Raw genomic sequence first — 24849 nt, forward strand, 5'->3', positions numbered from 1 at the left:
TGACAAACCTGAGAAAGTGCAATCTAGGACACACTACTATGCTACGAGCATCATCCTTTCTTTTCTTTTCTACTCCTTACTCCTAAAGACAGCATGGTGGTGGTTATTTTTAGTGCCTCCCGAATAAACCGCCCCACGATCGTGGGAAAGTAGATTCAACGTCCCAAAAAGTCCCCCAAACCCCCCTCCCACCTCCCAGCCAAACAAAAAGGCAACAGACGGGACGAGACCCAATAATGGCTGAATAACGATATCCAAGTCCCCCCTTCAATTACATCCAGAAGAAGAAGAAAAAAACACATTACACACCCAAGGATAACCACTATTATGAAAACAAGAAAATGAGCGGAAGGCAAAAGATTGACCGAACAGTAAGTACAGGGGAGAAAAACGGAAAATTCGAACCAACCATCGATTTCAACGGCGTCAGGGCAACGAATATATGTGCACCTAGGCAAAAGACGTCTGGGCTTTGTGCCACTGGAGTTTAAAGAGCCCGATGCAAAAGCGGACGTGTCGACCTTCACAGTCGATTATTCACATTTTAACATTTTATGCTCTTCGTACATCAGAATAGGTTTCAACATGATATTACAACTCGTCTATAAAAGAAAGTTATGGTACAATAAGTAGTTACACGTAAGTTCTGATTTGAGGTCTCAATATCGTATAAGCTAACATTCTGAGGAAAAATAATCTAAAATACCAAGAGTTGCAACATTTTCTTACATCAAAAGTAACCAACAGAAAGTGTCTCCCACTGGAGTCATACACCAGACCAGATATCTCAGACGGTCTTGCATAAAATCCAACGCAGAGTGTTTCTACGACACATCATCATTTAATGCCAACCATCAAGAAAAGTTCTCTGGGCTAGTAAGACAGCAGCAGAGAAAAAGGGCAGACGCTACCAGTGGGTGGAGAGCAAAACAAAAAAAACGTCCACTCGACCAGACGATATGCTCCAGAAAGTTTTGCACCAGTTTATTATACGCCTGGCAAGGCCCTGCCACCCGGCCATTTGCCGCAAATGAAGGCACCAACGACCAAAACAGATAATCATTTCCTTTAACCCTTTACCGGGTGGGGGGGTCGATCCCTTTTTATTCGCAGCACGGTTTCAGTCCAGAGACTCCCGGCCCCGACCAGGGGATGTCGTCGTCCGCCGAGTAAAAGGTGCATCACAATGCTGCACACACACATCACAGACAAACCCACCCAACATATACTTCATCATTCATTTGCTGCATGTGGCCGCCACAAACGAGACGTAGAGCCTTGGCCGCCTCTTGCCGTCACATCATTCACTCCGCACTCTGCTCGCACACCTCAAGGTGATCCATTCGTCGTGCCGGGAGCGCATCGAAACCCACTAACCGGAACGAACGCGTGCAAAAAGATAGTGAAACTCCCATCATACAGGACACTCTTTTAGTGCACCGTGGGCGAAGAAGGAAATATACACGGTTCTTCGATAACATATGCTCAAACGAAACTTGTAGTGATTAGTTGCTTCAGACGTTACTTGTCGTCATCTTGCCCTGGATGTCGGTTGATAAATTTCGCATACTTATATTTAAGAGCGACATATTTGCACAATGACAGCATGTAATTGGGTAAAAATGATATTGGGCTCTCATTTCGCACAAATATTGGGAATAAAATATGAAACGGTTGTAATTCAAAAGTTATACTTCTTGGTTTATGTTGCCAGTGCAAGCGTTCGTCTGTATTCCTAGTGGCAAATAAGCGCCGCTTTCGGATAGGTCATTTTCATGCAATGAGGAAAATGTTAATGCAACCCATGTTTGCCTCCTTCCGTTCGCCTAGTGCCCAACCCTCGCGTAATCGACGAGACAGACGGACGGACGGACGAACGGATGGATAGACAGACAGGCAGTGTCGGACAGTCGACAGACAACAAACGGATGGTAAGACGATCCGAAGACGGTGATAGCACGACCCATGCATAGGTTCCGTTTCGTTTAGCCGTTGATTATATTTGTCCTTTCGCTCGCACACACTGGCAAAACTACTAGCTAGTTGGATGGAAGGCAAGACTGATGGTGGTGTTCAGGATACACTCAAAAGCTGACCAACCGACTAGCGCCTTCCGAGGATGGACGGTGGAAACGGGGAGCTCCATTACGGCAGACTTGGGCCGACAGTCACTGCCACCAACCACTGATCTTCACCGTTGCACTACGGTCTCCCCTGGTACATCATACACACCACACCGTCACGTTCGTGCGGGGGGGGGGGGAGAAATCAGCAACGAGTTAAGGTAACCTCAACCCCAAAAACCCCACACCACAATCGGTCGGAGGATCGTCGTAAAAACGGGAGTACGAAAGCAGTGCACCCGTACCAGCTGCTCGTACGCGAGAGTGTATTTTGTGTCTCCGTTTTATCGTCTCCATTTGCAGTCGCGCGTTCGCCATGCGCATGCCCGCAACGAAATGCATTTTACGAAGTGCAGCAGACGCGTCCCCTAGTGCTTACACCACCCTCACAACATCCCGATCTGTCTACCCACACAATCGACACACGGCTGGGGGCCGATAAAGGCTACGGGCCCCGCACTAGTGCAGACAGATCAGCCGGGGTCGATTGGCTGGCTGGCTGGCTGGCTAGCTACTCGGATGGTTTTGTCGGATCGGTTTGGTCGGTTGGTCGGTTGGTCGGCCAGTTGAAAGCAGACATGCAATTTTTACGCTCTCGTTTCCTCCGTGCTCTTATACTCCCACGTCACGCATCTCTTCTCATCATGCACCAGCGTGCACACTGCACGAGCAACGCGGCAAGTGCGGGTAAGCGAGTCGCACAGCACAGACTAAATATATGTATTGCTGCAGTCTGCATTTCGGGGAGCCGCACATCACTATGCAATAAATGTGTATGTACATGGGGCATTGTTATATACACATATATGAGCAACTTATGTGCGTTTGCGCGTGTTGATGACCTACTTTTACACCGGCAGTAGATGCGCGCGCGTCCCTCTTGCCCGGCATTTTACTACCAATTGCGTTCTGCCCGGCTAGCATTTTGACTTTGCGTTAAACAGTCCACTGACGGATAACCAGCTCGTGTATGTGGGGCTGCTGCTACTGTCAGGTTAATGTTATACTGCATCTGGTACATTATGGAACGATTTTATACGTATAGCGCATAAATTCGCTTTGCATAGCACCACAAATGTTAAGTACATTTATTAAAAAATGATCCATTCAAAACGCAATTGTCCTCCACGCTTTTCTAAATTATTTCCAACACCCATCAACAAGCCCCTTTACATGTTATTTAATATTTTACTTCAGAAATGTCATGTTACTAATGTTGAGTATGGGATATATCTTATTCAGAATTTTTAAACAGTATAAATCTTTGCAGTCCACTCGGGATAAGGTGCATCGTAATGCTGGGAGAAGGAAATGTCTCTCCATCCCATAGATAGAACTGTCTGTTGAACTATTTACGTTTAAGTATAGTCTATAAGATATACGGCACGGCCGTTCTTTAGATAAATTTTTAAAAAATCTTTGTAGCATATAAATGAATCTTGGTGTGGACAGTAAAAACTCATGAATATTCAAAGATTTTAGATTTATTCGAGATTTTCTTATGATTCAATATTCTATTAACAATCATAAATCTCTGATTGATATCAGAGCAAATTAGTGGTTGTAATGAACATTTTTCATCTTTCAATGTAACTCTAGAGATTACAGGGATTAGTAATATCCCGTAATTGCGGAAGGACATTGGAGAACTTGCTACATTTAAGTGTTCTTTTTGATCTTCAGAGATTCATGAAAATCTTTCGAGAGTCGACTCATATGATTATTAGAAAAAAACTTCGATCAACACAATAATAGTATTTTAGTTTTTGTAAAAATTTGGTGTATTCATGTACAGTTCAAATATTGCCTAAAGTATATATATTGCTTAAATCCAATAGGATTAAAAAAATAAGTTGTTTATTCAACAATTCTCACAAATTGCAGTGTTAGTTATACATCATCAGTGATTTACCTACTTTATGATACTAATTTATGTTTAAATGTGAACGCTCAATTCAGTACGAGTTAATGATGTGATAATTTGCAAGCATATACATTGATACATTTACGATATTTACATCAAGGAATTTGTTCAAATCTTGAAAACCGTAAAACATTTAGATAATTTTCTAACGATTAATTACATGTTGTTACTAATACAAAAAGTGCTCCCCTGCTTCTAAGGCCCATGATTAATACTCTTTGCCCAAAACTCAATCGAAGTTGAGATACAGGGTCCCGAAACGTCGAGTTCGAATACTGAGACCAGCAATGTGTATGTGTCTGTGTGACAAAAGTAGATCGAGTCTTGCCATTGCCAATCTAAATTTTGCCACAGGAAGAAGCACTCGGGAAACAACGCACAGCGAGCACAGGACCAATATTGGAGGTGCGAGCAGCTCAACAAGTTTCCTCTCGGCGAAAGATTCGCTGCCGCATTAATGACGGAAACTGCAAACGGGAGGTGTGAAAGAATGGGAGCACCATCCGACAAATAGGCCATGGCGAAATTTAGAACTAATATCAACAGAAGCACGAACATTCACGACTGGGTAAGTCTCGGGGCAGCAAGGTGATGAGGTGGCGTCGTGTCGGTGGCATGTGGAATGGTTGGAGTTTCCGTGTTGCTTCTTCAAGGCTGAATCAGTTTAAAGATAGCATTGCTTGTGAGCCCGTCGGTAACATGCACACACACACACGGTAGAAGTTCTCGCGTTCGGGAACAGCATTTACAGACGATGGTCCGTTGGAACCGGAATGAAAATAGCGAGAAGTATCATCCGAGACTGCAAATTTGAAGAAAACATGTGGGATTAAATCCACTTGGGTTTGATTCGAACGAGATAAAAGTAGCAGCACGGGCCAACCGCCTTGAAGAAGAAGTACTTAAAACTATTTAAATACCAAAGAATACGTCACTTTACTCCTTTTCATGATCATTCAAGAACGAGATTTCATGTTCGGTACGGTTGCAATATGTTTAAGTTTCAATTACACATATCCAGCACATGATAAGATAATACAAGTACGCTTTCGCACCACAACGATCAAAACTAATTTAGGAACGGTAGGCAAACGTGTGCAAAACAATTCCCTCAAGGCTCAAGAATCAATGTGTTGATTGTATTTTTATCTCGTTCTATTTTCAAGGACTGTCTACGATCGCCGCAAATGTTGTCCCACAACGATGTTTCTTCGTTGCACCCACCAAACCAATTGCAATTTGTCAAGGACGGTGCGATCTGCTGAACTCGAAAGTCCTTGGCGTAAAAGCGCTAAGCGAATATGACCAGTGGAAGACAACAATCAAAGCAAACACCTTATGGTGCGAACCTATTGCGCAGAAAAGTGTCACTTTTCAAATTTTGCCAATGCCAGATTGTTTCACTTTCACCAACAGTTCGCTACGCTTGCTACCGTTGGCATTATAATCTACTAGGGTTGCATGTCATCTAACAGCTTTCTAGAATTATTTTTATCACGCCCAGATCCGTCGTTGCCACGGGGGTCGTCTCCGATGGGCCGGTTTTTTGGTCGTGCAACAAACACCGGCGTTGCAATCAATAAACCACCGAGAGCAAGTCCCCACTGCACAAACACTAAATATACATCAAATGCCAGTTACGCTATTGTACTTCAATCACACAGACACACCGCAGCAATCGCATTTCGAGCGCATTTATGAATGAACAGAAATGACCACCAATTAAAACTGCACGAAAACCGATCAAGACGCGAAAGTAATCAAACAAAACGGATCAGTATCACGCGATCAATTATACATTTACATCGGCGGCAGGTTGCACCACGGCAAAGCAAAGTGCCTTTTTGCATTCCCACAGTACACATTTTACAAGCCAGCAACAGCGGCCAATTTGGCGCAAAGCAGGAAGAGTATGTGCATCACGTGCAATTACGGTCATCCTTTTAATTGCGCGATGTTTTCCCACAAATGTCATCGCGCGCTAGACACAACAACATTACTTTTCAATATTCAACTACAAAAAAAAAACAAAACAAACAAAAGATTTACGGTTTACAGGCAAACGCGGATGGTATTGAAACCACTTTACGGTGCTCGCGACAACAGCTATTTTCGTATCCAAAATGATGGCGTTTCCGTCTACGCTCACAGCATCATCATTATAGGCGACCGGTTACTGGTTTGTACTTTGCGGGACAGAGAACTCCGGCTCGTGACTCAAACCATGCCGCGGTAGTGCAACCTGAATTTTCACAGTATTTTATTTTACTCGCTAAAAAATGTCTCAAAATACGATTGGCTCTGGTTGCTTCGGTAACGACGGCCGACAGTACAACACAGAATCGTGCTACTCTAGTGTATTAACATTTGTTTTTATTATCATGCTCCTGATATTTTTGCTTCGTGTGAATGGACCATCACATGTACACACACACACACATATATCCCAAGAGATCGCGACAGGTGGCGCCTCGTAATACGAGCTAAATATACGTAACGTAACGCTGAGTAACAACGGAGAAGCTCTCCGTCAAAGCACGGAAAAGCAGCTTGAAAAAAAGGGAAAAAAATACTAACGATCTGCCACGGAGCACCACACCACACACATTGTTGGCCGTGCCGCCGTATTCTCCAACCACCATCCATTTCCGTGCCAGACGATTCAATCTTCTTCGCACGTTTTCTACTTGGTGGGCGTATGCATATTCGCACACGTCCGAAACACTGTGCGTGGGTTGCACCAGATTATTTAACCGTCGCGACAAAACGTCGGCACCGTTCGCTGACCAGCCGCCGAAAAAAAGTCACTACCGTTCCGGTGTCCGGCAGAACGAGGATTCGTAAAATGTTTAGATTGTAGTGATTTTAAAGATCATACAGTGATTATATAGATATAGTGATTATATATAGAATAGATAGTAGTATTTAAATAATCTCATGTCGTTCATTAGTACAGTAAACGCTACCGAAACCAATACAAAAGTATAAGTATAAGAATACAGTTGGGGTGGCCCGGTGGCGTATTGGTAGCGGTGTCGGTCTTTACACGACAGGACCGGTTCAAAATCTCACTCTCACCATTTGGTACATCAAGACAAAGCAAGCCAGCAATAGCAGGCCAAAACCTCTTGAGGTTTGGCCAAACCTCAACCAGTTGCCAGAACTCAGTCAGGGAACCAAAGGCCAAAGGTCAAACAATTAGCATTTCAGCAGCGATATTACTTACCAAATACTCATCCAATCTTCAATTTAGATTAAATAGCGAGTAATTAACTTTCTCGAACCTGCAGACCTTTATATCTACCATGAATCCAACAAGAACAGTCATATTCCGTGCTTGACTACGACCAGCAGATAGGAAGATTGGCACAGCTGATGGAATCAATCAATTCTGATGGCAAGAAACTGGCGTGAGTCAATCGATCCACCAGTAACACGCCATACATAGACGTATGTGATGAGCTCACCTGTTTAATACAACAACAAAAACTGGAACACCAAAACGACGTAAACCCTCAGCGGGCGACAAGCGCTTGTAATACTACCTTTACGGATATTATTGAACGTCCGGGAAATGCGTTGGTGGTCCAGCAAATGGTGGAACACCGTAGAACCGACGAATGAAATTCATTGACAAATATGTCCACCTCCACCACGCATTCGCTTCAAGTACGTGATTCATTGTCTTGATGTCTGGGGGACACCCCATGCACTACTACGTTAGCTCAGTGACGTGATCTTAAATAAATAAACTACCTTTTGTACGACTTACGAAAAGGTATGCCTTTGGGGTCTGCCATAAACTAACCAATCAGACTTAAGTTTTATGCAGATTGCAACTATTTTTTCCCAATTTTGATCAGTTTTTCGTTGAAATTTGCAAACGATCGTAAAAGCGAAAACCGCACAACTCTGCCAAACTCGGTGTTGCATACGTTCCGATCGTGCGATATTCACCTTCAGTGATGCTCCTCCGCGTTACTCTGCACTTGGGAGGGGAAGTTTGTGTTTTATTTGTGGCAAATTCAACCCACACATATATTGCTTTCGCGAACGAAAGTGAAATTTTCAACAGCACACGCAATATGCACACACTGTCAATAGAACTCATCACGGCGAACCAGCGGGCCAGAGATTACAAAACGGGCCCATGAGTGCAAAAATTCAAAAATAGATCTGCACCTTACACCTTCCTCTTGGCCAAAAAACCCCGCCCTAGGAGAATTGGCCAACACCACCATCATCGTCATGCAACGTCCGTCGTCGTGCCAGCTAAATTTCTACGGCTAAGCGAATTAAATTCTCTATTCTGCGACTTGATCATTAAGCGATGTGAAGCGACGCTATTCACTTATTAAACTTCAGTATCTGAGTATCTGGACGTCGCGCAGTGGGGTTTTGCGGTTCGATTTGACTGATCGTAAAACCGGTAAAGGGAAGGAGGCGTGTGTACTTTCTTTGAAATGATGATTTTCCCCAAAACTTCAACCAGTCCGATTGACCCTGGGTGAGGGCATCGACATAGAATTGCGCCCAGCACGGCACACAGCTGTTCCGACGACGACGACGACGATGGTCTCGGTCAAACGACTCGTTTCGATGTCTCGGCGCGATTACATTTTCGCGCCTTCCTCTCTCTCTCTCTCCATTAGTTGCGGACAAAATTATACACTTTTATCACAAAAAAAAAACACGGGCATACCACACCGGGGTATATGCTTCTGCAGCGAACATCAAATGACGGAATAAATTATTCATCAAAACGATGAACGTGGCGACCTTTACACGTCGACACACCGGCCGCCGTTCCGTCCGGTTGAGAGGTTGCCACACTGGCTAGCGTGAATCGCGGTGAAAAGTTGTACACGAGGTTTTGCGCATTTTTCATTTTTACTAATGCACTATCCCCCAGCGTACAGTTCTTCCCCATTTTGATTTTATTCCTCACACATTGTCCCACAATTTGCATATTTTATGGACAACATCTACAACACACCTCCCCCCCCCACATCACTTCCTTTACCGTTTTTTTTTGCCGTTGGTACTTTGCACTGCAAACTTTGCGACAGCTATTACCACTATTGGGCAATACAGATAAAACCAAAACCCGAGGTGCTTTACAGTCGAGTGGCACCAATAACCCAATCATTGAAGCTACACGGTACACGGGCGGTTGCCGCAAAACCTCCCCCCGTAAAACACATGTTACGAGCACGTGCTTCTAATTCCATCTCTTCCCGGGCCAGATGATGACGATACAGGTGTACGGCGGGTAACCAACACATACAATTCAGGCAGAGGTTGTTCGCTGTTCCCTCCGGTAGTAGTACCCCCCGTTGTAACCGCGCCAAAAGCCGTAGATACACTTCCGAGCGAGAGAAAAGCCGGTTCCTTCCATCCGGAGCGTATGCGCGCACAATATAGTGGCTGCAAAAGGCGCCGCCTTTCCTATCATCTCTCACGTGCAACACCTGACTCCTTTACAGGGGCAGGCGGCACTTTTCGACCGGCTGTAGGGGTAAACTTTTCGAGGAAAAAAGCATTACTACTAGCGTCTTATCACTACCTCTTCCCGAATACAGCGTAGTAGCACCGATAACGCAACACGACAATATGACACAGATACTTTGTTTGTTATCGCGCACCGGTACACGCTGCTAACAAACAGTATGCGCAAATACAAGTTAATTCTGAAAAAAGCTTAGTCAAAACTCCATGTATGCTTGCAAACTAAAGGCAGCAATATATATATATAATTATAATTTATTTATTCCCAAACCAAAACACTACGTCCAAACTAGCCTAAACCTAACCTTAAAACAACCTATTCAAAAATAGTAACGCTGGATTATAAACTGTTTCGCATGAAAGCCGTCGAGAGAAGAGATCGAGCTCGGCGGTTGCATCGAGCTCGAGGTCTGTGTGTGATGGCAGTGTTGCCATCACTGTCGTTATAATATTTTATAACCACATTATACTATAAATCGATGTAATACAAAATTATATGCTGTCTACTACAATGTTCATGCATTGTGCTACATTCCGCAATAAGCGACATTAGCCGTCACTTTCAGTATTTTTATGGTTTAACTCTTCACTAATGACTGCTTTTTGTATTTCTCCACAAACCAGAATGTGTGAGATGATAACTCTAAATTCAAACGTTTGCTTTTGGAGTTGATTCTGGATTTCGCTCCGAATTTCTCCGGAATAGATGCGATTAAAGCTCGTAGCACCTGTTCCTGAGTTCACTTCAAGTGTCGAATCCGGCTTGAACAACAAAAAAAAAGTCGAAAGCGTGAGATGATTCAGGTTACATTTTACAGTTCGTACGAGTTGCATTTGCGTTGGCCGATACTTCGCCCACCATAAACGGTGCGCCTGCTGGGGCAAATTATTATCTGTCAAAACAAAGTCCTTGGCGCCCCAAATACGTACGCACAACGAAACGTGGTACAGAATTAAAATCCCGTTGGTAAAAAGTGTCTCATCACCGGGCGATTCCACGGTACAAGCTTATCAAACAAAGTGTCTTGAAACATCCGCTCGTCTCAATATCACATGCCTAAGCACATGTGGATCCAGACCCTATGAAACTGGTGGTGGTCGTTTCCAATCGATATTACTCTAACATATCTCCTTCCCCTACTCAGGAGACCATAGTATCGATCGAAATTGACGCGCGTTTCAGACAAGGCACCTATACAAAAAGGTATTCCAAACGCACGGGGATCTAACCATTCATACGTACGTATACCACACGTAAGCACAGCTTGTGTATCGGCCTTTTTTTTTGGTATGTGTTCTCTTTGATGTGTATGAGAGTACGTCTATCGTAAAACCACAATTTCGTCGTTAACGTGGTTTTTGTTTCTCTCTCTCGCTCGCTCTAGCAGCTACAACCACTCGTCCCCATCATGCAACCTTGCCAATGGAATGGATAAACATTGCACACAGCACACACGCCAATAAACCACTGCTTCCCTCATTCGACAAAACCCTTTGGCGCCAATAACTCTTACTGCGGCTCGTCGCAAACGCTCCTGAAGCTGAAGGTAAATTACGACGCTAAATGAAAATGACGCACGCAAGGACAACCCGGTGCATGGGGACTGTGAGGTTCCAGCTGAACAATATCACGACCCCACCACCCACCACCCGGAACCGGAAGGGTGAAGGGTAGAGGGAGAAAGTGCCACAATATGGCATCGAGACTGCATGCACTTGATGCAGTTGAAGCGTAAAACTAGCTCGACACTGTTCTGCGACGTCACTAATTGTCCATCCATCGCTGAAATCAATACAACCGCCAGCCATCAAAATATCGATTTATAATGGTGTTAAAAAAAAGTAAAACACAAAAATTCAAACAGAGGAGTATTAAAATTCACTTATGGAAGACGTACCACTTAAAATAAATTACTCTTTTGTTAGCAAAAACTGAGGGCGAGGGAGGTGTTTGATCGTTCGAAAACCAATCTTCTATAAACGATTACTACATAGTGTAGAATAAACACGCACAACACATCGCCACCCAATATCATGACCACTTCCCTAATGTTCCCACTTCGAGGTTTTTGCATCCGAGGTTTTTTTGGGAATGGTACGTGTGTGTGTGTGTGTATAGTAAAACCTATTACATTTCCTGCACTAATAAAATGAAATTGCACGAATGGGGAATTAAAAACTACCCGCGGGAATCATTTTTCCCGCGCTCTACCCGACCGCATTATTGCACTACTACAAAGCAAAACAAAAACACCACACAACAACGCTTAACGGCGCCTCCTATCTAATATCGGCGCCATCATCATCATTAGCCACCGATCCATAATCATTGCTTAGCCCCCTTCCCCCCCTTGTGACTTGCCAACAGCTGGATATCCGCGAAGGTCGTCAGAACGATCATTCTCCGGCGCTCTTGGGTCTTTTGCACGGGGTCGGCCAAAGCAACAACAGGGAGCACATGCATTGTAACGTGCCGCGGTAACGGAGTTACGTTGAGTCAGCTACCACACGACTGAGTGAGAGCAGAGGAAAACAATTGTGATGCAGGTGGATACACCTGGGGAATGAATCCAAATGGTGTGCTTTACAGGAAATAAAATATCGATCAATTTCTGATACTATTTTACTACTCATGATTATCACCTGAATGGGCAACGCTCAGTGAAGAAAATACAAAAAGTTGGGTGGTTAATATGTTACTTATTTCTCAACAATCTTTGGGAGCTACATCAGGAGACGCTTATAGCTCCTTTGACGACAACCAGCTGATCGGCGGACAGCATAGAGGCGACCTCATTGAACAGAGCTAGAAACAAAGTCGATATTATTCCTCTAATTTTCGATAACTTTCCAATCACATACGTACGTTGGATCTTTGGCTCTACTTTAGGCGTGTTTTGGTTGATCTTAATTAAGCTGATCTTGTTTAAAATTCCGTACGACGCTCCTTCGCGTTTCGATTTGTAACTTTGAAGCGGTGTGTGTAGTTAACTTTGGGGAAAGTTTGCGATAAAGTAGACACTCCAAAGATTTCTTAGATAAAAAATACTCAAACTTGCATAATGTAACATCCCTGAAGGCTACATTTCTAGAAAAACAATTCCTGTTTCACTAAACATACACTTTTCTAATGTTATATGTACATGTACAACTAGAACAATGCTTGCACAAAACTTAAACATTGTAACAAGAATGTCTCGTCTCGGTTGGAAAAACCAAATCGTACCGGTTACCAAGCCAGTTTTGCCACAATACGATAACAAATGACCCGCCCTGCCATGGTATGATTTACGATCATTTCAACGAAACTATAAAGCAGCTGCTGATCGTTGTGTACTGGGAAGCACTAGTAAAGTTTACTGTGCCAGTTAAGGTTGGCTTCATCCGGCATTGGCGGGCGGGGTGGTATTTAGCGGGCAAACATTTTATTTAACCAGTAAACATTGTATCGCGGATACAAAAAAAACGCGACGGTACTGCTGCGGTCTTTTCGCATGCTACACATCCCCCGAAAACAAACTATTACTTACTCCCGCCATGGATACAACAAGTGAAACTTTGTACACGTCGTCACCGTATTCTAGACATCCATTTCCACCCACCCATCACGCGCGTTGGCAGTCGGCCAAAGCACAAAAGCCGTAATGCACCGGGGCTGGTGGAATCTTTTCGTGAAGCGTAGAGCTGGTTTGAATCGATTACCGTTGAGTCATAATTCTGTAACCGCAGATATAGGGGCGACCGTTTTCAGAATTGCATTAATGGTAATATTGTAAACATGGACTCGGGGAACCTTGTGTGGTGTGCTGCGCGCATTCGAGAACCCGATAGGATTGCTCAACAAATCTGCGCGCTTATCATCGCCTCATTGCACATACTTGACATAAATGATCGATTTTTTGTACCTTGTGCCTCTACAACTCACTTCACATCCAGGGCTGGTTCACTTGATAACGAAGGCTCACTACGACGCTTTGTAATTGTACTAGACGCTTTTTGATAACATGCAATGGAACAAGTGAAAGTTGAAGCTAGCTATTTTTTGAAAAATAATCCATCATTTTACACTATCAATTCCCATTGAGCGGGAGCATGTGATGCACTCTCTCCAATGCCCACCCCCTTCAGTGATCCTAACAATTATTTGTGCCAAACATGTAAACATTCACACACTTCCAGGCAGCTGCTGGGGGAACGTAAAATTAGAGAACCATAACGTCACATGCTGTGCTTCGCTCGCTTCCTTCCAGGGCCCCCCGCCACCTAGTAGCGGATGGCGGAAATGCCCGGACACGGCAGAAAAAAAGCAAGCGGATGCGCACGAATAAGTCCCGCAATGGTGGTGGTGCCTAGTAGTAGTAAGCGACTCTGTTGAATGAAGATAGGGGCGCAATGCTATTTTTAGCGACTGTAATTACTCTGCCACCACTCTCTTCCTACCACCCCCACACCCGCAAAGGGTGGACGATGTTGCCACTGTGCCGAGAAGCGAAGGCCCCGCGCGGAATGTGATTCCTCTCTCGCGATGCGCTTTTCAACACAGCATGGCGACCACCCCGGCGCGCACACAACTGCGATTGAAAAATCTGACTCATGATAATGAGAACTTCCATCTGATCACATCCTCCTCGCTCTTCCCGTGACTTCCCACACCGGGGCTCGAGCTTGCGAACGGTTCCAAACGCAATACACACATTAATCGGCCGATCACTGACTTTGTGGTGGTGATGGGCCGATGATGATGGTGGTAGAACTGCGACGAAACCCGCTTCCAGGTCAGCTGTTTTGCTTTCTTGGCGCAAATGGAAGACATGAACGTTTGGAACGGTAAAGCGACTGGGAACAGCGCATACCAAGAGCACACACATGTGCGCACATTGATACGAAAAATGTGCTGACTTACACAGGAACTTTGCTTGGTAAATTTATAATTTTTTGGGAAAAAAACTCCTTGGGATGGAGCATTTTTTAAAAGCAATTTTGGAGTATTTGATAAACAAATATTCGTGAAGCACAATATGTTTTAAAATGATTTCAAAACAACAGTGCACAACCTCCAAGCGACAAAAACCAATATTGTTCTACTTTGCATCTACTCTGCCTACCGTAGGATGCTTTGGAAAATACGACTTCGATACGCTTTAATTCCCGTTGGAAAAAAAACCATGCATAAAACGCGCACAACGTACTTGGATCGCTGGCTTACAACAAAACAGCTGACAAAACAAACCTTTCCATGTGCCACTGGCTGCATCGGTACACTGTTGCCACAATACGCTGTTGTCATAGCAAAGGAAACCATATGCACCAACTTACTAACACAACGACAAAACATCAATAGTTTCAAGCACTTGTTTTCCCGGCATTCTCGTCCGTTCGTCTCCTCGTTCATGTTTACCTTTTTTATTAGGGTTGCGCATTTTTTAGTTGTTTCTCCTACGCACCCCGTGCTGTTTTGAACCAATTCTAAAATACGATATTGCTACTGATGGGAGTCCTATAATTGAGTTTACTATTATTACAGATTAGTGCAATGCTTACAAAGGAATATTACTCAGGCAAAATAAAACCTGCATTTGGATGCATTTGGATTACTGAGAGTAGAGTGAGTCCGCATTTTCTCCACACATTTAAACAAATCCACATACATTTCATACGTATCTGTAATGAAACAACAACCATTTGCGTCGTCCCCTTTCGTTTTCCAGTAGAAAGGAAAAGCCTTATTCGTTTGCTCATAATTACATTAGAACGAGCATAAAAATTGTTCATGATGTAACGGGTCCAGCCAACCGCATCGTAAAGAAAACACACAACAGAAACGAAACAATAGGAATGAGAGGAACTTGCTTTTTTTGCTTTCGTTGCTCTCGTCGTCTCCTTCGCAACGTTTTTCCTGCCCATCCAAATCCAATATTTTTCCCGAGCTCCTCCCTTTTACACCTTGCCCAAAGAGGAAAAGTTGTTCAAGGTTTGTAACAATGGCAGTTCTTTTCCCGGAAGTTATCAGATATCCCAAATGTGGGTTGTTTTTCTTTGAAAATTGCTTCTAATGTTGTGTTTAATGCATCTTTTGAGCAGAGCCATTCATCTTCATGAACCTTAAGTGAGGAGTAACGCGAAGCAATGGCTGACTCTAAAAAGACTCATCAATCTGCGAAGATTATCAATATTCATGAATCTTTTTAAAACATTCTATAAGGTATTCCAATTGAATCTTAAGAGATTTATGATTCTTCAATTATTGGAAGGAATCATTCTCCAAGTCAGTTTTTTGTATGCGTTTTCACGTTTCCAGGATTATCAGCTTACAAGTTTGGCATACAAATGGCAAGCCAAGTTACGCCTAGAAAAGGAGGATTAGATTGTTTTCCTAATGAAAGCAGCTAAACCAGGCTCGACAAATGTCAAAACGAAGATTTTTACTAGCACGCTGGAATAAATAAAAAAATATGATATTATGGTGAATAATCAAACCTAAAAATAATCAAAGTGATGGTCAAGATTCAGAACTATTTTTTACTTTTATTTGTTTATACAGTTCTAAATCATTCTCACACACGAAAAAAACTATTTCTAACTCAAACTCAAACAATACACACCACCTACACGATATATGCTAAAATAACTACAGTTTTAGGGAATAGAAATGCAATAAATTACACGAAAAAATAAAAAACTGATGTGCTCGCGATGGCGTTTGGAGTTTCGGTTTTGCGTGTGGAGAGTGGGGGAGGGGTGTGGTTTCGGAAAGGGAGGAAGAGGGGGTGTTGAGTCAGCAGCTGAACAGCTGTGAGGGTTTTGTTATTAGTTCCGAATGGCAGTTTAAGTCAGCCGTCGACCGATCAGTAGAGGGGCGCTATACACAGTGCAGCATTAAAAAAAAAAGCACCAACACAACTCTACACACAGCTGTGCCCGCTGTGGTTCGAAATATCAACAACAGCTGACTGCCACAAATCGTAATCGTACCGAATGTTATTTTCTTTCATAACATAATTTTCCATCGCACATTCTAAAACGCTACCATAAGTAAGAACAATATTACAACTGCATGTGTAGAGTTTAGGTGGCTGTACGGAGGTATTTAGGTAGCGGCGCCGGTTTTCACACGACAGGTCCGGTCCGAAAACCCATCCAGACCAATCCTCCGTACGCAGAAAAAGACTATCCGGCTACGGGTATATTAAGTCAAAGAAAGCCATAAACGGCGGACCTAGGTCTCCTGAGGTTGTTGTGACGATAAAGGAAGGAAGTACAGGGTTTACCATTTTACATTTGAAATTTCATTTAAATTATGCTTGACAAATGTGTGGAAAAGATACAACACAATTAAGGTTTTACTAGTTACAGTTTAATAATAGCAGGCTAGGACCATCATTTAGGGTATGTTGATATTGTAAAAAATACCCAACGTTTTTGTAGGGCTGCCTTCCAATCGCGGCCTATTTGTTTCCGATTCTAGTGTCGTTCTCCCTCTCGCTTGGGAATTTCTTGTTCCCTCGCTCACGCCCTCCTACTCCCTTCTCCACAACAGCACTCGGAAAGAACCCGAACGAGGCACACACGTCCACAAAAAAGTGGAGAAGAAGAAAATGGTATAAAAATTACTGCGTAATTTCGTTACCAAAACAACGTCGCCGTCGTCACTGGGCCCGATGTGTGTGCGCCCCGCGTGTGTGTAGCAGGAGGCGTGTGCGGGCGCGGCACACTCAGGGTGATTGTATTTGTTGGCTCGTTAGGGTATGCCGGCGGGGGTATGTGTTGAAGGGTGTGGGGGAAAGGAGGAAGCATCGCATTCGCCGAAGGCAATAAAACAACACAAAACACAACCCCGCGAGCCCCGGTGTACACCAGCTGTTGTTGAAGGGTGATGATGGTGGCGGTGGGTAAGATCGTTAGAGAGAAAGAGGCACCAATAACGAAAAAAACGAACAGAGAAAGAGAAACGCTCTTTACAGCTGGTAAACACACGTAAGGAGGAGACCCAGCAAAGCAAGGTGCGCGCTCTCGGAAACACTTGCAATACTACACAACACAGCAGCAGCAGCAGCAGCAGCAGTACCACCCTTTTCATTCGGGCTTTCCTTCTTCCTTCCCGTTCATTCTGCATGGGTGCAAATCAGATGATGATGTTTTTCGCCGCGTAGAATACCGGGGGTTATGCAATACGCGCGCGCAAACTTTATCTCACTCCCAGACCACACATGGGGCCGACGGAGGGTATGATAAGCGCGCGCCAAATCTGACCAACCCCCTCCCCCCTCCACTTTCAAACCGCTTAGTAAATGCGGCTAAGCCGCTATTTATTAAGCCTATCAGAATAGATTTCACTTTGGGCAATTTTTGACAAAAGCATTATACTTCATGGGAATATGCTAATGTGACACCTCTAAGCAATCTAAACTGGTATCCATCTGCAGTAAAACATAACACATATTAGAAGGCATAAAACAAACTATATCAAGGGAGAAAAGGATAAACGCTATGATACACTCCCGCAGTTGTGCAAAATAACATACATTACATTGCACTAACATATGGTTGCTGGTAACATCTGATCATAGAACACGCTCCCTTTTTCACGATGCAACGACGACGCGTCTCTAGCAAATATGTTCAATCATAAAAAAAAAACACACACACACACACACACACACCCAACTCAAACATCAACTCATGCACACAACAGTATTGTGTCTGGGGGTGTCTGTATATATTCGACAGCGTTCTTGCCCTGCGCTTGGTCGCTTTGGTAACCCGCACACAACCGAAAGTAATCCCATGTCCCTGTACAATGCAACGTAGCATGCGACGCTCGCTCCCTCAGGATACACCAATACCAGTGCAAAACGGAACGATCAGCCTTAGGCATCGGTGCACGAAATACACGGCCACGGCGAGTGGCAGCACATCCCTATGTTTTGACTGGAAAATCGACGTAAAAAATGCGCCCGGCCCTCTAGCGGTGAGAATAGCAACTAACAAAGCGAAGGATGATACCAAAACGAGGCAGGGAAACGGCGGAGAACAGACGGGAAACAGGAATAAAATGAGAATGCGTTGCAACATACAACATCATCACACTTGGGAAGGTTTGCTTGGTCATACTATCCTGCTCAGGTGCATGGGTTCTCTCACACCGCATCTTCTACGTTTGAGCTGCAGCTCTGCCCAGTGTTGCCGCTCCCTTTTAATCGTTTTCATATAGAAAGTTACGCATCATATTCTTGGACGAGGACGGCATCGCGTGGGTAAAGCGAGGGTATTGCATGTCCAGCAGTATTAGTGTGGAACACCACAATACAAACCCTGGAGGAAATGCTTTAGAATGAGCGAAAGAGAGGCCCTATCAACTTCAGACATCCCCATACTCCCCTGGACACAACACACTTCAGGAAATTTTACGATGACCAATACCTTTGAGGAATTTCCCTCGGAATAAGCAGTTCCAAAACGGGAGCCAAAAGGCAACAACAAAAAAAAGGTCATTCTTCATTCCCATGAAATCCTGCATTGCTCTTTCCCTCCAATACATGCATGCGCGATTGAAAAGCAACTTTTCCATCATGCTCGTCTAAATTTGATTACAAGTATATAGGGCTTGCCATGACGCAGTATTCCACCGCGGAGTTCAGCAGCACATGCTGTCTCGCTCACTTGCATTCTTGCTCTTCTACTTTGTGTTATGTGTTAAGAGGCGACAGAGAATAAACCTGCACACACCATTCAAATACAGCTGAGCCGACCATCCATCCTCAGTGTAGTCATTGAAGGAGAAAACACCTTTTCCCTTTTAAATGTGAAACACCCACACATACACACAGAAGCATCAAGCGTCCGTTCACGCACCTTTTACAGTAGGCGACGCCTTCGCGCGTCATCCCACGTAGCAGTGACTACCTCGAAAGGATGTTTCCAGCAGATGTGAGAAGAACTCTTAAGCAGTTGATAAAAATATTACAAAAAGCATTACTTCGTTCCGATACCCCTTTGTCGCCCGTGTACATTTTGAACAAACTTGGGCAACGCCACGCCGCCAATGGCTCCGCATTTGTACACTCCAGAACAATGCATATACATAGCCGCGCGCTTGCGTGTACATGTGGGTGTGCGCTTGATATGGGCGCTGTATGTGTCTCTGGTTAGACCACAAACACCACACAATATGCTCGTGTGTTTCGTGTGCAAAGAAAATATCGATTTTTGGTGGGTTACTACCCATTCTTCTGCCTCCTGCTGAACTTTGCTGCGCCACTTCGGCAAATGGGTAAAACTCACCTCACTGTGTCGTCCTCACATATGATGTCCTGCATCGTGTCTAGCTGCATATGGTGCGGTCCGGTGTAGTGGGTTTGCTTCTTACAATCACTCTTCGTTGGAGATTCTTCGTTTCTGTTCCAAACGTCCACCAACGACATCATTCGTGGCGCGAACTTTCGCAAACACCATAAGACGGGTCACAGTACACCGCTTCACTTGCCGCACGCGTCACTCGTGGGTAACATGCCCCCTTGCCACCACAGGACACTCATTCACACTCACACACACACAGGCGCCGGGAACTATTGTTTTTGCAGTGTGTTAACACAACAGCGCTATAATTTCACTTTTTCGCTCTTATTCGCAACGCCAAATCAAACACAGAACAACGCCTTCGTTGCTGCTCGCACACGCAGCTCCTACCTTTCCTTCGGCATACACACGCACGCACACACTGTCACACAAATTACTCGATAAATATGCAAGAGACTCGCGTTTGTTATATTTGTTTTCTGGAATAAAATTTACACAGTCAAAAGAAATTAATTATAATTCCTGTGAAGTTATTTCTACAAACCGACAATGCGAGCCGATTTGCATCCCAATACCATCCACACAAAGTGTGAAAAGAATCAAAACAAATCAGCTAAACTAATCACACACACGCCCATACGAATATTCACACACACACACACACACACACACACACAACATGCCAAATATTTGCTTTTGTGCGATATTTTCACACTCCATGGTCTACCTTGCCCAAAACAATTACAAAAGCGATGTTTCTTGGTAATAAATCCTGTGCACCATACTGTCGTTGTTTCGACTGGACCGCATACACAGCGCGTGTACTGGGCTTCCAATCGAAGTAGTTAACAAATCCTTTCTTCACACTCAGGGGGTTGACAACCTTCCTCTATCGTCGTACACCAAGAAGTTCAATTCCTTGGGTTTGATTGTGAAGATGACACAGAACAAAAACACCTGGATGCGCAGCATTTCTACCAAATGGTAGCGCCGTACACACGATTACCATACACAGTTTAACATATAACCCATTCCCCCCAAAATCTGGATATTGCGTTTTACCGCTTGATAGAGCGCCGATACGGTGACTGCACAATAGCACAAACACTTGTAATCGTTACAGTTGTCTTACTTCTGATAGCATTTCTCACTATCACTGGTCAAGCATCGGCGAATCGCATAATTTGCAGTTATTCGTTTCACCGTACTTCCACCACAAAATGCCAGGCAATTTCATCGCATAAACGCCACCGAAATTACACTTCCTATGCTCCGTCGATCGAACGTAGAATGCGCGAAACTACCAGGCTCACCAGAATAACAAGCACGAAACGAGCGAACATAAGCGTCCCCTGAGCGAGCGAACCGAACGCACAACACGCTTTGATGGCTCTCGGTTGATTTCTGGGAATTCTAGGTGGCGGGAAACAGCTGAGTCGAACGCGTTCGATATTTGCTCACACCACACACACTAACGCAGCACCGGGTAAATAATACGCCGGGTGAATATATAAAGCGTACAGGAAAATCCTCTCTTTTCTCTCCCTCTCTTTCTCTCTCGCACATATCTAAACGCACACTTCCAAACACACTGTCGGTGTTTTCGGCCGTGCAGTAGTGTGCGTAGAAGGGTTTTCACATGGTTCGAATTGTGGACCGGAATCGACGTTTTGCAACCGTAAACTTGGCGCTATTTGCTTATTTCGAACTGCTGTGCGTTTGTTTACGTTACTTTGTGAATACAAAGATCAAATAAATAATATTCAAACTCGAATGGCAATCACAAATCCCGAGACGCTTTGCGCCTGTGTGAGAGATAGGTAGAGATGTTTAGCTGTGTGAGAATCCCCACTAGGGCGTATGAGAATAAAAATTTAAAAGTAGCGAAGTGTGTGTGCGCGCGCAAGAGTGCAACGATTCCATTTAACAAATTTCTCTGTCAGTTACGTTCCGCTTAGTGCCTTAAATGATGGAATTGAAACTCACTGTATAACAATGTGTATAAGATGGGATAAATGTACTTTTGTTTGTTTATAAGTTAATTATTAGTTTATGAACATGTTGTACTATTCATCGGAGAGTTTTTCAAGTCACAGTTAGTAAACCATATTTTTGAGCCGGTTTAAGTCATCTGGTACAAGATGGACAAATGCCATTGCAAGGGAGGAAAGCTTATAGCGTCCGTGAGTTCCACTATAGGGTAAACTTGATCTCAAATCAAACGAAATCAGCGATCAAACATTCATTAAACGTGCTGTAAATCATGCAACAATTTGAATTAGTTTTGCTGGAAAAAGTAAATGACCGTGGCACGGCAAGTTTTTAGTGAATTAAAACGTTCATTGCAAGCACAGTCAATAGAGTTACGCGATACTCGACTTACGCGGATTAAAAAAAAATAGGACATTTCGTGGAGTTTTCACGCAGAATTCAATTTTTTACTATCAAATTTCAAAGACACTCCATTCAAGAACCATATGCAACGCCCTGGTCAGTCAATTCTTCGAAAATTCAAATGCCGATGGAATTAAAAAAATTTTTAAAGGAGGTCAAGATTTTACACGGTTGTTAGAAAAAAGCTGCAACCCCTTGCCTATATTTACGAAAACATTTTATCGCTATCATGTGGTTCAAAGTTCGAACAGCTCAAACACCCAAAATCTGTGATTTTAACTGAAATGTCTGTGTAAAAATCATTTTGCTCCACTACCCCTGTTTTTAACGAAAAGCTGACCCAAGCAACATAACTTCGTCTAAATTCATATCGTACGTTGGTTCATCACAGTGAAGTACTAAAATATGATGCATGTAGCTACCATAGCCCTACAATTTTTCTCACATATTGATGTTGATATGATAAAACAGTGTGCTAAAGATTGAAGCATGATCACCACAAACTAAAGAAAAAAATATAACATTCTTAACAATAAAGAAAAGCCCTGAAAAACATCGCTGTAGGCATTGATTGGGCATTGATTAACAGTGTCCTGTATATTGTAAAGTTCTCAGGTGCGTTCTGTAGTATGTGCCAATAATTATTTGCAGTCTTGCAGTAAAATAAGTAGTACAAAAATAATTAGTAGTCGATGAACCTGGAGCTCAATCAAGAGATTAATTTTCAAGACATTACCAAACAACGTCTTTAATCTAGTATAAACATTTCTTCGCACATACCTAGTGTGTTGGAATTAGTACACCAATACAACTGGGAAAATGTTTTAACTGGTACATCTGATATATCTATGGATTTACACGGTTTATTCTCCAAACGAAGGATAACTTTTTTTATTTTTATTGATAGCAATGAGAGTGACACTATACCATCTACTAGTGAGATAGTTTGAATCGCTCACGAATGAGTTGAATAAGTAACAAGTATACATCTGTTCGAAAATTGAAGAAATCCTCCTTTTGGTCGTGTTCGAGCGGAACGCTGTTTTCAGAATGATATTTAACCCCTTGTTGAAATAAGGATAATATGGGAGTGGAGGCTGAACGATCTGAACGATTAACTCATTTTCGTAAAGCGAATGAGAACCAGCAGGCTCCGATGAACTGGTCATGTAACGAGAATTATACCGTAATGACTGGTAAAGTTCTTTTAGGCAGTTCCCGATGGACAGAGAAGGCGTGCTAGTCCCAATTGCCTGAGCTAGAGCGACAGCGTTGATGTGTCTGCCAGACGGATTGGCAGACAGTGGCGCTCGGCCGTTTTCGGCTAAGAGAACTCCTGTAGAAAATCAAAGATTATCATCATCAGAAAGGTTAAACTTCAGCAGTTTCATCCAATTATTTTTGGCTCGGATCTGTTGATTTTTGTTTTTATGTGTAAAGTTACTAACTAGCTTATAACAATTTAATTTCGGTCATAACTATTGAATGCACCCAACAACATCACTATCCTTGTGTGTAGATATATTTTTTAATAAAATAATTACTCGGTTTTGCGTTTGCACGCACAGACTCCAAATTCTGGCCATATCCGGTTGATTGGAGTTTTCTCATCTTAACGTGTTATACATACTCTAAACTCATACGTGCTGCACTGTTTTCATCCTACTGGCTTACATCCTATAATATAGCTGTACAGTTTTTCTTTTGTTTTGTGTATCAACGCTTAACTTTAAATTTCATTCACTCAGATTCACTGCATTGTCGCATTTCACCAGCTTTCATAACTGTGCTGTACGGTTCATGAATTGTAATATCTACTTCAGACATTTTGGTCTGGCGACAACTTAGCCCGGGGGGCTACCATACTTAAAACGATATCGCTTTTTACAGTTTATGTTTTCGAATAAAGATAGTTTTATGTTCCAGTATGAACTCAAACTAAGCTTTAATCTTCTAACATGCTCTATTTGTTTGCAGGCAACACTGTTTTGTCCACAACTTTCCACACGCACACTGAAGAAGCGCAGTGGTTCATTGCAATAAACCTTACAGCCAACATTGACTGTTTCTTCTCTGTGTACTGTTCTAATCAACTTATGGTGTGAAAATTAATATGAAATCTAAACCTGACATTTGGTGCAGTTTGAAGGGTTTTGATTTGTTACGTTAGTGCTCTTTTATTAGCAGCTGTGTGTGCTTTCATTTTTAAAGAAAACACATTTAATTGCAAAAACAATCCTAATGGTACATTAAAAATCAATATGTGCTAGTGGTTACAGTTTTGTAGCTTAATAAAATCAGATGGGTTATGCCACTGTTGAACTTTAATTTCATAGTTTAGTGTCCTGTACTGGATGCATATACTTTGCAAAAAGTTGACTCATTTTTGGCTGAAGTTACAACGAGTATCAAGTGAAATTCGGAAAGATCCTTTAGCTATGTACGGATCAAGCAAAAAACATTTAACATTGCTGCACAATTGTCTTTTGCAATGATGGGAGACAACGTTTCCACCGAATTGATCTGGGCCTGGGTTTTCATCGTTAGGATTTTTTTATTTAAGTATTGCCCATAATCACCCAAAGACAGTTTAAAGTTCAACAA

At 43.1% G+C, this 24849-nt stretch overlaps 1 protein-coding gene across 1 annotated transcript in view; it reads right to left on the reverse strand.

Moving 5' to 3' along the window:
* Nucleotides 1-19979, reverse strand: part of LOC128711790 (transcription factor SPT20 homolog) — a 72554-nt gene extending 52575 nt beyond the window's left edge. Inside the window, exon 1 of the mRNA XM_053806676.1 lies at nt 19837-19979. Within this exon, the coding sequence (XP_053662651.1) occupies nt 19837-19979 (143 nt within the window). The remainder of the gene's footprint in view (nt 1-19836) is intronic.
* Nucleotides 19980-24849: the final 4870 nt, after the last annotated feature.

This window comes from Anopheles marshallii, chromosome 3, assembly GCF_943734725.1.
Source record: "Anopheles marshallii chromosome 3, idAnoMarsDA_429_01, whole genome shotgun sequence".
Taxonomy (NCBI): Eukaryota; Metazoa; Arthropoda; class Insecta; order Diptera; family Culicidae; genus Anopheles; species Anopheles marshallii.